Here is a 14,265-nt window from a genome sequence, read left to right on the forward strand (position 1 = left end):
AAACATACTACTTTTCTTATGGGAATTCTTTTACATACTAACCATTGAAGAACATGGGATTTTTTAGTTGAATTCTTTAAAATCCTCTTTTTGCTTTGAAACTTTTATTGTCTTTAAGGGAGAGTGCCTATTTTGTAGTATGGGAACTGGTCTAGTAATTAAAGAGTAGAAATGCACGTTTGTAATCTGTAATTATCTAGGCACAGGAATAAAGATGGCATTTTAGAAGTCACCAAGACTTTGTGTTTATTTTGTGTTTCCTAACATTCCTTTTTGCTCTACTAAGCTACTAAGAGACATTAATTATAAATTTGATTGTTAGAGATTCTAAGAGATTGAAAAAAATAAACTACATTTGATTTGCACATCCAGAATCTTTTTGACTATCTTTAATAGTGATTTAAATAATTCAGCCTATTGTGTAAGCTTAAAAAGAGTCACACGATATGTGAATGTGTTTACACATAGTGGCATAGTGGCATCATATAGATTGCTAATGTGTGTGTTCCTGGGAGGAACTGTTTTGCTCTGCCTGATAGCGTCTATAGAAAAGTGGTCCAGTGTATCCAGTTTGTATGTGTGTGTGTGGAGACGGAGTCTTCCTCTGTCGTTCAGGCTAGAGTGCAGTGGTGCAATCTCCGTTCACTGCAACCTCTGCCTCCCAGGTTCAAGCAATTTTCCTGCCCCAGCCTCCCGAATAGCTGGGACTACAGGCACACTCTGCCACACCTGGCTAATTTTTTGTATTTTAGTAGAGATGGGGTTTCATCGTGTTGCCCAGGCTGGTCTCGAACTCCTGAGCTCAGGCAATCCGCCCACCTTGGCCTCCTAAAGTGCTAGAATTACAGACGTGAGCCACTGCGCCCAGCCGTATCTAGTTTTAAATTAGTTTTGGTCTCATCTGTGTTTGATGTAGTTAATAAATAAATGAAAAGAGTTTAATAGCAAATAAATAAATGAGATGCAATATGACATGGTTAAAAAAATACTTTTGGAGTCAGAGCTAACTCTGTCTAGTTCATGTCCTGTTTTGTTGTTTATTCTGTGACCTTAGGCAAGCCACCTAAATTCTGATCTTTAGTTTCCTGTTCAGTGAAATAGGATTAATTGCAATTCATATTGTGAGGATTAAGTGAGCTCAAGTAAGGAAACAGCTAGCACAGTACAGTGCACATAGAATGTGCTCAGTGTACCTTTCTCATTAGAGCCTATAGTCTCGTGATGGATGTCTAGACTGAGGCTTCCTGAGAAGCCTCGTAAGCATAAAGAGATAAAGAGAGGAAACACTGGGACACAGAGGATTTTTCCCAGAGCTAACAAGTTTCCATTTTTGTTTGTACAGAAGTTCAGATTTCTTATGGCTAATTGTGTTGGATTGGGTTACATCTTGTTCTGTGCACTTCAGAACAACTGCTACAATTCTGGGGCAGGGGAATAAAGTAACACTTGGAATCAGTTAGTTAATGTACAGTCAGTTGGTCTGTATTCTGTATAATTGTCATAGAAGGCAGAATCTTCCTGGAGAGGAAACACAAATGCTTCTGAAGTAGAATACTTCAGGGCTGTCTCTTGCAAGAGAAAAATCAGAGAAGTGAAAGGAAAAGACCATCTGGCCACCAAACTCACAGTTCACAGTTGGGCTTAGCTAGTCTGTGGTCTTGGCTTTCGTTGTGCTGGGTTCCCATGCTTTGGGTAGGCCCTCCAGGACCAGTTCAAGCAACCCAAACAAATAAGAAGTGATATATATCATACATTAATTCTTCAATCACTTTGAGAGTAATTTACTCTGTGCCCCTTTGTAGGCATCTCCTTCTTGATGTCAAAGTCCCTAGGAGGCATCTTTAACTATCATAACGTTACCTGCCGAGCATGAGATGAGAGGAAGTGGCATAGTCCAGTGGACGGTTTTTTCCAGGCTACTGTGAAACCTGATGTGTTATGCCAGCTCTGAAACAGACAGCTTCCCAAGTGACTGAAACCTTAAGGTTTCCCACAGTTTCCATTTCTATTCAGAATTTAATGTTGCTATTAAAAAGTAATGAGGCGGCTTTCTATGAATGCTGAGATGGTTAGGTAATACACAAACACATACACACATTCCTCCCCTAAAAAAGAAGAAAGCAAAGAAAACCAATACTTTTTGTAAATGCATGGCATATCTCAAAATTCAAAAGAAACTGGTAATAGTAGTTGCCTCTGGGAAGGTGTATAAGGTGGCAGGGCTACAGGGTACAGGCATAGGAAGGGGGACTAATTTAATTTAATTTAATTGTATATCCTTTGAATTCTATACCTTAAGTATGTGTTACCTATTCAAAAAATTAAATGTTTTAAATCACCAATAATTCTAGCACAACTATTTTATTTGTGTATGACACTTTCTAATTTCTTACTGTAGGCAGATATGTTTTCATATGGTTACAATCATTGTGTCTATACTTATATCCAGTTAGGATGCTTTTCACAAGCTAGCTTATAATGGCTATTTATTTCCTGCTGTGATCTGAAAGTTTATGTCTTCCCCAAACTCATATACTGAAGTCCTAATCTACAAGGTGATGTTATGAGGAAGTAAGGTCTTTGGGAGGTGATTAGGTCATGAGAGTAGAACCTTCATGAATGAGATTAATAACCTTTAAAAGAGGCCTAAGGGAGCTCATTTGTGACTTCCACCATGTGAAGATACATGTAGAAGGTGCAACCTATGAGGAAATGAGCCCTCACTAGAAACCAAATCTGTAGGTGCCTTGATATTGGACTTCCCAGCCTATACAACTGTGAGAAATAAATTTTGGTTGTTTATAACCCACCCAGTCTATGATATTTTGTTATAGCAGTTGAATGACTAAGATGTTTTTCCAGATGTCCAGAAATTGGAGATATGGTATGATTAAGTGGCTTGTTTATATCATTGAGGACCCAGTTTCTCTATTTCTCTTTGGACTTTTCTTGTCTTCAGCATTGGCTTTATCTTAAGGTTTTCCCCACTTAGAGTAACAGTATGCCGCCAATGGCAATCAGGGCTATAAGCATCCTTGCCCAGTCCAGCGAGAGACAGATAGACACACCAATTTGTTGTAAGCATGGAATATAAGTACTTTCATCTGAACTGATAAGGTCAACACAGGTCACATATCCAGACGGATAATATGCACTAATTGGCTTAGTTCAATCAGATACTACTTGGAATTGGGCTTGGGGACATGTTCTCTTGAACAAAATCAGAGTTCAGTTAGTAATAAAGAAGTGGAGAATGGTTAACTAGACAGGCAACCAACAGTGTCTACCATAATACCTTTTTAAAAAATAATGGTTTTTTTTTGATACAAAAAAATACTTGTTCATTGTCTTAAAAACTCGGAAAATAAAGCATAGTTGGGAGAAGGTACTAAAGAGTACCCTATTACCACTATCCAGAAAACCAACTCAATGTATTTTTCTCCTCTTTACAGTTTGTACATAGTTGAGATCATACACCTTATTAACCATTTCGTATTTTAATGGCTATAAAATATTTATTTGGCCTGGGGGCGGTGGCTTACACCTGTAATCCCAACACTTTGAGAGACTGAGGCAGGCAGATCACGAGGTCAGGAGTTGGAGACCAGCCTGGCCAACATGGTGAAGCAATGTCTCTACTAAAAATACAAAAATTAGCTGGGCATGGTGGTGTGCGCCTGTAATCCCAGCTACTCAGGAGGCTGAGGCAGGAGAATTGCTTGAACCCAGGAGGCAGAGGTTGCAGTGAGCCAAGATCATGCCACTCTACTCCAGCCTGGGCAACAAAGCGAGACTCCACCCCCCCCCCAGCAAAAAAAAAAAACATGGGTGCAGCAAACCATCATGGCACGTATATACCTATGTAACAAACCTGCATGTTCTGCATATGTACCCCAGGACTTAAAGTATAATAATAATAAAAAATTTACTTGATTGGATGCATCGTAATTTATTCAATGTTTCTTTCACCGTTGAATAAGTAGTTACTGAGTTTTTACTGTAATAGTCCACATAACAATGAATATTATGGCCCATAAAGTGTTTCATTTCTGTTGAATATTTCTCTTAGTATTACTTTTCAGTGTAAAGCTATGAATCAAAATATTTTACCATATATGTGCGTTTATAACAGTACGGTTTTGCTTTCCTAAAGGGGTACATCAGCTTAAACTTACTATCATAGTGTGAGTGAACCAATTTTATTATAAACACTCCAGCATTCAGTGTTGTCATTTAAAAATGTATGACCAGTTTACTAGGTATAAAATGGTAAAATGCTTTTGACATGATCTTTATGTTGGTGGCATTATCCTGTATTTGCCTTGGGGTTTTATTCACTATAGGGATCTGCAGAGACTTGGAGAACTTCAGTCTGAATTGGCAGGAGTAGCTGATTTCTCTGCCACCTATCTTCGCTGTCAACTACTTCTCATCAAGGTTGGTTTGCATCCATTCCATTTATGATTGTGATGCTAAAAATGCATCTTTGTGGATCCAGCAGTGTGTGAGGCCATAAGTTGCAAAACTTATGATCTTAGTGCAACCACTTGACAATGGAGTAATTACGTACTCTGCAGTGTGATTACATTTGTCTCTAATTAGCAAAATATTAACTCATACAGGAATTTGTAAATTTGGGGAGAATTCGTTTATCATAATGTAATTAGAGCAGATTGGATAATCAGTTTAGTTAGAATCCCAAGGTTGTAAATGTTTTGTATAATTTGATTAGCAAAGGAATTGTATGAAGTTTTAGACTATTTTCTTAAAATGCTCATTTGAAGGTGAGGTGTGGTGACTCACACCTGTAATCTTAGCACTTTGGGAGGCCAAGGCAGGAGGATCACTTGAGCTCAAGAGACCAGCCTGGGCAACATAGTGACACCTCATCTCTACAAGAAAATTTAAAAATAGGTGGGTGTGGTGGTGCATTCCTGTATATCCAGCTACTCGGCTGGAGTTGGGAGGACTGCTTGAGCCTAGGAGGTCAAGGCTGCAGTGAGATTGCACTCCAGCCTGGATGACAGACCAAGATCCTGTCTTTAAAGAAAACAAACAAACAAACAAACAAACAAAACTCATTGCACTTCATCAAAGTTAAAAGGTTAATTTCATTGCTCTTAAAAGGACCAACTTGCTGGCATTTCTTACTCAGTAGTCAGCTATACACAGAATTGGTACCCAAGAATCTATTTAGTTTTGCTGAGTTAAAAAACAATTAAATGAGTTCAGTATCTTTCAGCTTCTGTAGCAAAATTTTACTATAAATTTTGGCCCAGAATTTAGGAGAGCCCTTCTCACTTGACAAACTTTTATCTTGGCCCTAGTTCAAAATATTCTTTGTTTTCAAAGTGATTAATGATATTTGACTAAAGTCAGAGTAAATCAGGGAGTCAAAAGTTATTTTCTACTGTGTGATCTTGTGCTAAATGTTATATATACAGTTGTGCAGGTGTGCGTATACATGTAAAGGTGGGTATGTGTACTTGGTACTTAAATGGTCCTTGTTAGGTTAGATATGTTCTTTCTAATGTATATATCTGTGTAATCACCACCACAGGCAAGTCATAGAACATTTTCGTCACTCCAAGAAGTTCCTTCATACCCCTTTGCAAAGTTGTTTAAACGGCTTTTCCAAGCCTCTGTGAAACCCCAGGAATTCAAGGAGGCCATGGAGAAGAATCTACTTTTCTATAGTAGCAAAAGATGGGTGAGGAAAGGGAAGCGATTGCTCCTAAAAAGAACACATAATTGTTGGTTATTCAATGGCAAGGGGTGACAGTGTAGGTAAGGGGCTGAGCCAGAACCCAAGGCAAGTGTGTTTAATAACAGGAAAAAAGCTAAATAAATTGTGATACAGCTACCTAGCAGTATATTCTGTAGTCAGTAATGATCTTTATGAAGAATTACACAACAACACGACCAAATACTTAGGGTGTAATGTTATGTACCCAAAAGAAGGGGAGCCAATCATAATCCCAAAAGACAGTCCACAACATCATAGTCCTAAACTGTTTAAATTCCAAAAGACTAAAATCCCAAAAACCACAGCCCGGAAAAGATCAAAATCCCCAAAATCCCCAGAATACAATTATGGAAGAAATAATTTTAAAAATTTAAAGATATTTGTTTATTTTTTAAAGGGAAATTTATTTGAGAAACATAAAAACACAACAGAATACTTTATATACCACTTAATATAATAAAATAGACAATAACAACAAATTTGCAAGCATAAACACTCAGGGTACTAATGACAGTTGGGTAAGTATAACAGTTATGAGCAGATGAGCCATATTTATAAAGAAATTGGTCATAAAGGGAAAGGTATAAATGCATATCACTTGGTTGTTACTTGCATATACCCAGTTTTTAACTGTGGTCATCTGAAATACTGTGCCCAGCAACCTCAAGTCTTTTGACAAGATTGATAGAAACTGTGTTGGGTCACCACTGCATATGCAGTCACCCAAAGAGCTGAGATCTCAAGAAATTTTATCTTTCACAAATGCAGATGTACGAAAAGGATATCTCTTCATTTATTGAGGAAGTTTCAACATTTTATGTACACACTCAATGCTTATACACAAAGTCAGTATTGTGATAATGCAGTTTCATGGAGTCAGATTTCTGATATCCAAGCAGCAGAACCCAGAGAGTCCATTTTGCCATTTTATCTTTTTTTTTTTTTTTTTTTTTGAGACAGAGTCTCACCCTGTCACCCAGGCTGAATACAGTGGTGTGGTCTCGGCTCACTGCTGTAACCTCTGCGTCTTGGGTTCAAGCAATTCTCCTGTCTCAGCCTCCCAAGTAGCTGGGATTACAGGTGTGCACCACCACGCCTGGCTAATTTTTGTATTTTTAGTAGAGACAGCGTTTTGCCATGTTGGTCAGGCTGGTCTGTAACTCCTGACGTCAGGTCATTCACCCGCCTCGGCCTTCCAAAGTACTAAGATTACAGGCATGAGCCACCACTCCCAGCCCATTTTGTCTTTAGTATTTGTTCTCTCCTGGCCACTGGCTGATTGGATGGTGCCTGCTAACATTGAGGGCAGGTAGTCTCCGCCTGGTACACTCAGATTTATACACTAATCTCTTCTGGAAACACTCTCATAGACACACCCTCAATGTGTAAAACAAAATAATGTTTTACCAGGTTTCTGATATTCCTTAATCTAGTCAAGTTGATACCTAAAATTAGGTCCACATGTCCACCCCTTGTCAGCTTGGCACTCATACGCATCTCCTTAAGCCATACTTAATTTCCAAATAAAGACGATAACAAGGCAATAGTTGTGCCTAACATGATACAGCTAACATGATGCAGCTATCCTGCATACAACCCAAAACACACTAATCACTTCCCCAGAATTTGGATGTCAGGATTTCAACATTTGGGATTGCATGTTTTGGGATTATGATCTAATCCCCAAACTTAATTCTGCTTTCTGACTACAACTATCAAAAAACATGCATACAACAAATGATTACAAGTAAATATTCCAGAAATTCCTATAGTTTATCTATAGTTTAGACCTACTGCTGTTTAATCTGATAGCCACCAGATCCATGGGACTCTTGAGCAGTTGAAAAGTTGTTAGTCCAAACTGAGATGTGTTATTAAGTGCAAAATACACACTGGATTTCTCAGACTTAGTATGAAAAGAAAATGTAAACTATCTAATCAATAATTTAAAAAATACTGTGTGGTGAAATGTTAATATCTTGGAGACTGGGTTAAATAAACTTTTTTAAAAAATTAACTTAGTCTTTGTATCTTCAAAATTAACTTACATCTTTGTAATTTAAAAACTGTGGCTACAAGAATATTTAAAATTACATATATATAGCTCATGTTATATTTCTATTGGACAGTGTCAGTCTAGGTTTTCTGTAATGTCATTTGATTACATCTGTAATTCAAAAGGACTGAGAAAATAAGAGGCTGTCACAGAAGTTTGTGCAAGATATGAGGTCATGTGGATGGATAGGTGAGGAGAGAGATGGAAAGTAAAATCGTGGCTCTTAGTGATGGTTTTGAATGTAGAAAGATTGAAAGAGAGAGAAATCTAGGAAAACTGCTAGATTTCTGGTTGAATATGTTGGTAAAGTGGTTGGGGGCAAGTGTCATTCATCACATAATGAGCATAGGGGAAAAGAAAAAACCACAGTCAAGGAAGAAGTATCTAGGTGGCTTAGGTTAGTCCAGTGGCTCTGGGAACAAGGAGTGCCTAGAGCCCGGAAGCTGGCTGCCCTGCGCATTCTGGCGAAGCTTTCATGGTTCCTGTCCTCTGCTTCCAGAAGCACTGATCTGGGACACAGAGCCTTCGGGCCAGGAATTGGATCAAATGGTTTAGCCCAAACCATTGGTCTCATCTTTCTCCATAATAAATACAGCTTATTGGATTAAAAGAATAAGATTGAGAAGTCCTGTTCGTGGTAGACTTTCAAAGGAAAACAAAAATGTAAATCCCAAATGATATGCCAGTCTTTGTGACCTCTGTATTCTGTTCCCTCCTGATTTGTCTGTGTAGGCCTTGCAGGAAAAGTTGTGGAATGTAGCTGCCCCTTTGTATTTGAAGCAGAGTGATTTGGCCTCAGCAGCAGCGAAACAGGTAAGCTTATTCAGACCTTCCCTTCAAATAGATCTCTGGCCAGGAATTGTCCAGTCCAAGGCAGAGCCAGAGGCCTTCCTATAGCTCTCTACCTCTGGTGTGGCCTCCCTAATTTTAGGCTAGGACAGAAGTTAGTGATATGAGAAGGAGCGTAACTAGGGGACACAGCACTCGCTTTGGACTCAGGGGACCTGGGTCCTAGTTCCAGGTCTTCCTCTGATTTGCTGAGTGATATTGAGCAAGTTACTTAAATTCCCTGGATTTTTTCTCTTCTATAAAATGTGGCAGTTGGGCCAGGCGCGGTGGCTCACGCCTGTAATCCCAGCACTTTGGGAGGCTGAGACGGGCGCATCACTTAAGGTTAGGAGTTTGAGACTAGCCTGGCCAACATGGTGAAACCCTGTCTTTACTATCGTGAATCTTTCATCTGAAAATGTAGCCCAACTCAATTAAGGTTGTTTATATCTTTAGCCTGTACTATCTCTTCAACGTTAAAAGGTCCTTACATATCTGGATAGTTCATTAAGTAGGCTTTAATTTTATTTGCCTCTAGTTTATTTCTTTTTAGCTTTGAGCAGTTCCCCTTTGTACCTAAGTATTGAGACTTGGTGATCTCTTGCAGGTCAAGTCTTCCAGATAGGAAGTCTGTAAATGACCCAGCAGGAAGCTAATGATGGTGACTGTTATTGTTACATTACAGTTCACTAAATGATTTCAAGTCTATTAGCTTAATTAACCCTCATAATAATCCCATTAGATAGGAATAAGTATTAAGTCTATTTTAGAGATGAGGCAGTTAAGGCTCAGCAAGGTTAAATTCATAGAGCTATAGGTAATACAGTCAGGACTTGAGACCAGATCCTCTGATACTCAGAACCTATTTTCTGCTACAGTGCTGAACTCTTGTCTGATCCAGACTCTCTCTCTCAGACCTGGTATGTGGCTTATTGTAGAGGAGCAGAATTTAATGACTAGAACCCAATAATTGAGCCATATTGGAAGGATGGGAGCAATAATTTGGAAGGAAAAGAGGAAAGGAATTACCATTGCTGTTTACCAGATACTGTGATAAACACGTTGCATGCTCGATTTGATACTTGAAACTTCATGATATTGGTACTGTTTCTTCCCTGTTTACAGAAAGGGATCGAGACACTCATGTAATTTAACTTGTCTTACTGCCAATTGTAAGAGAATCTGGAGTCATTTCTGTGACCCCAGAGTGTTCACTGGGAGGCAAGCACAGAAGGGAAAGAGAAGCATCATTTTGATGAAAGTAGCTTATTTGGATAGAACCGAGCAAGATCGTGGACTTGATCTGGGGTCATAGACAATGTTTTCTTGCACTTATTTCTGTCCCAAACTCCCTCAGACCAGGCCCATAGAACAGTCTGTCAGGATAACTAACATCTGGTTAATAGTTCCTGATGCTGAATACTTGAGGACTTCCTGGGGATTGGGTTTCCATACATAATACATATTAATTTGTTCCCACAGCAGAGTGGGCTTCGTTTAGGGTAACAAGCGGTGCTTTCAGTGCTTTGCAGTTTGCTTAGTGATTAAGCTTTCTTATCTTCACATCATCAACTAAGATGATTTTATTACCAGGTCAGTCTTCTTTTTAAATAGGCAAAATAATTTATTCTCTTTTCACAAGGCATACTATACTAATTTCTTTCAACACTTAAAAGCATAGGGATGTAAAATCTCAGTTCAGAGTTTTACCTAAGGTCATTTAACAGTAGAATTCTATGCTGCTCTCAAGTAAGACTATGATATTTTTATTGATTGTTAATTATCTTTTCTTTATAGATTATGGAAGAGACTTACAAAATGGAGTTTATGTACAGTGGTGTGGAGAATAAGCAGGTGGTGATTATACATCACATGAGACTGCAGGCCAAAGCTTTGCAGCTTATAGTAACAGCACGAACTACACGAGGGTAAGATGTGGGGTTGGCCAAAATATGTGGCATGTTCCTTTCAAAGATACTTCAAATGCATTCAGACATCACACGAAAGTTAATGATAAGTAAAATGAGATTTAGGAAAGACGAGCTAAGGAATGTGTGATCTATTCATTTTTTTTCAGATATTACAGATTCTGTTGTTGGGTCACATTAGACCCTTGGAAATCCAGTTGTGTCTCTCCCTTGCTAAAAACCCTCTGGTGACTCTCCATTACATATAGCACAACACAGGACTTTATCTGGCAATAAGGACATTCTGTATCCTCCTACTTGATAGATTTCCTTAAGAATTTATTGTCAGGGACCATTTTTCTGTTCTGAAGGGACTAATAAGCTTTTTGTCAAGCAGAAAGGATAAATTAAGAGGATGTACTGGGAAGTCAGACTACTTCGTTCAAATCTTGCTTTATCTACTTACTAGTTTTTTGGTGATGAGCCTTTCTGTACCTTGTTTCCCTGTACAAAATGAAAATGAAGATAGCATCTATCTCATGGCATTTCTGTGAAGAATAAATGAGATAATACATGTAAAAATACTTAGCATGGTACTTGATACGTAATAAGAGCTCAGTGTAATTATAGCTGTAAGACTTTCAGATAACTGGAATTGCCACATTTCACTGATTCCAAGATACACATTTTTTATTATTGTAACTTCTCTGAAATCAGATATTTTGATGGTGTCCCCATAGTGTTTTTTGTTTCTCACTATTTCATAAAATAAAGGTGCATCTTAAGAATAATGGCATCATAGATTTGATACAAAAAATACTTAGGAGACTCATTGCCAGCTCCCAGACAGGTTTGACGCTCAGTCAAGCCACTGTGTCAACAAGAAAAGTGGCATAGAGATATAAATATGAATGTTTAAACACAGAAATATACTAGGTCAGAAATGACATCCTGAAAAATAAAATATTTTATTTTTTCACTTATCTTGATAGTGACCTCATAAAGTCAGAGAATCATTTAATCATAAAGATATTAATATATGACCGGGTGCGGTGGCTCACACCTGTAATCCCAGCACTTTGGGAGGCCAAGGTGGGCAGATCACGAGGTCAGGACATCGAGAGCATCCTGGCTAACATGGTGAAACCCTGTCTCTACTAAAAATACATAAAATTAGCTGGGCGTGGTGGCCCACACCAGTAATCTCAGCTACTCGGGAGGCTGAGGCAGGAGAATCTCTAAATCTGGGAGGCAGAGGTTGCAGTGAGCTGAAATCACGCCACTACACTCCAGCCTGGGCGACAGAGCGAGACTCCGTCATTAAAAAAAAAAAAAAAGGTATCATATATTCATTTAACAAATGTTTAATCCCTACTATGTGCCAGTTACAGCTGAAAAAACAAAGGTGCTTGTGATGGCATCTATACTTTTTTTTAAAAAAAGTTTTTTTTAGTTTATGTATAATTGTTACAAAAATTAAAATATTACAGGGTAAGTGAAAGTTCCCTGGTAATCTACCACTTCTAAAACAACTGCCAGTATTTCATGTGTATACTTCCAGATTTTCCCAAACCATATAAACATAGATTATAAAGGTGTGTACAATATCATAAAGGGGATCATACCATTCTTTGCTGTTCTGCCTCCTATTCCTTTCACCCAACATTATAATATACTTATCTTGTCATGTCATTATATAAAGATACTAATGTTTTTAGGTCTTTACTCAGGCTATAATATTTTATATTTTTCTTTTTTTTTTTTTTCTTTTAGATAAAGTCTCGCTCTGTCACCCAGGCTGGAGTGCAGTGGTCCGATCTCAGCTCCTCCTCCCGGGTTCAAGCGATTCTCCTGCCTCAGCCTCCCAAGCAGCTGGGATTACAGGCATGCAACACCATGCCCAGCTAATTTTTGTATTTTTAGTAGAGACAGGGTTTCACCATGTTAGCCAGACTAGTCTCGAACTCCTGAGCTCAGGTGATCCACCTGCCTTGGCCTCCCAAAGTGCTGGGATTACAGGCGTGAGCCACTTTACCCAGCCTATATTTTTCATTTGTATGCATTCCTGCTGTTTTTTTCTTTCTGAGTTTTGCTGGATTGTTTTCTTTTTTCCTCCAGGGGTTTGAAAATTATGCACCCTAATTCTAAACTCTTCAAGTGAGAGACAGTAGAACATACTGGTTAAGAGGGCTGTGGTATCACACTGCTTGGCTTCAGATCTTGACTTTACCATTTGCAAACTAAGTAACCCTTGGACAAGTTACGTAACACTTCTTGGCCTCAGTTTGTTCTCATAAGTTAAATTGAGATTATAGTAGTACCTACCTCTTCCTCACAGGGTTATTGTAAGGGTTATTAAATTATTATATGCAAAACCATATATTTATTTATTTATTTTATTTGTTTATGAGACAGAGTCTTGCTCTATTACCCACGCTGGAGTGCAGTGGCGCTACCTCAACTCACTGCAACCTCTGCCTCCCGGGTCCAAGCAACTCTCATGCCTCAGCCTCCCAAGTAGCTGGGACTACAGGCATGCATCACCACGCCCAGCTAATTTTTTGTATTTTTAGGAGAGATGGGGTTTCACCATGTTGGCCATGCTGGTCTCAAATTCCTGGCCTCAAGTGAGCCACCTGTCTTGGCCTCACAAAGTGCTGGGATTACAGGTGTGAGCCACTGCCCCTGGTTGGATTATTACAGGCAAAGTCTTTAAAATGGTGTCTGTCACGTCCATTATAAATACTTGATACATGTTAACTAATATTAGTTTTAGTAATACTGTTATTACTTATATTTTTAATGAACATACTGAACTTACATTTATCAGCATAAAAAGTTAAACAGAATTTATGGTCACCTCTCTAAGATTAAGATGATCTAAGAGATCTAAGAGATCAAGATGATCTAAGATCAAGATGAAGATTTTAGTATGCTTTTGTTTGTCTCTTACTGCTTAAATAATTTGGGCCAGTTAGCTGGGCGTGGTGGCTCACGCCTGTAATCCCAGCACTTTGGGAGGCTGAGGCAGGTGGATCACGAGGTCAGGAGTTCAAGACCAGCCTGGCCAAGATGGTGAAACCCCATCTCTACTAAAAATACACAAAAGTTAGCCAGGCGTGGTGGTGGGCGCCTGTAATCCCAGCTACTCGGGAGGCTGAGGCAGAAAATTGCTTGAACCCAGGAGGCGGAGGTTGCAGTGAGCCAAGATCATGGCACTGCACTCCAGCCTGGGCGATAGAGACGCCATCTCAAAAAATAATAATAATAATTTAGGCCAGTTAAGGTCTAAATAATAATAACAATTTGGGCTAGATGCACTGGCTCATGCCTGTAATCCCAGACTTTAGGAGGCCAAAGCAGGAGGATTGCTTGAGCCCAGCCAGGAGTTTGACCCCAGCTTAAGCAACATAGTGAGACCCTGTCTCTAAAAAATGAAAATGAAAAATTAGCTGGACATGGGTAGTGTGCATCCTGTGGTCCTATTTACTTGGGAGGCTGAGTTGGGAGGATCCCTTGAGCCCAGGAGTTCCAGGCTGCAATGAGCCATGATCATGCCATTGTACTCCAACTTGGGCAACAGAACAAGACCCTATCTCTTAAAAATAATAAAAATATGGCCGGGTGTGGTGGCTCACGCCTGTAATCCCAGCACTTTTGGAGGCCGAGGTGGGCGGATCATGAGGTCAGGAGATTGAGACCATCCTGGCTAACATGGTGAAACCCCG

The 14,265-nt window shown here is 39.1% G+C and overlaps 1 protein-coding gene across 6 annotated transcripts in view; it reads left to right on the top strand.

Annotated features, from left to right (window-relative positions):
- INTS4 (integrator complex subunit 4) overlaps positions 1-14,265 on the top strand; it is a 109,701-nt gene that overhangs the window by 79,253 nt on the left and 16,183 nt on the right. For all 6 annotated transcript variants that reach the window (XM_031653084.1, XM_021926350.2, XM_031653086.1 and 3 more), the window contains 3 exons: positions 4,344-4,437; positions 8,535-8,615; positions 10,428-10,558. In XM_031653084.1, the coding sequence (XP_031508944.1) occupies positions 4,344-4,437; positions 8,535-8,615; positions 10,428-10,558 (306 nt within the window). The remainder of the gene's footprint in view (positions 1-4,343; positions 4,438-8,534; positions 8,616-10,427; positions 10,559-14,265) is intronic.

The sequence above is a fragment of the Papio anubis genome, chromosome 12, assembly GCF_008728515.1.
Source record: "Papio anubis isolate 15944 chromosome 12, Panubis1.0, whole genome shotgun sequence".
In the NCBI taxonomy this organism is placed as follows: Eukaryota; Metazoa; Chordata; class Mammalia; order Primates; family Cercopithecidae; genus Papio; species Papio anubis.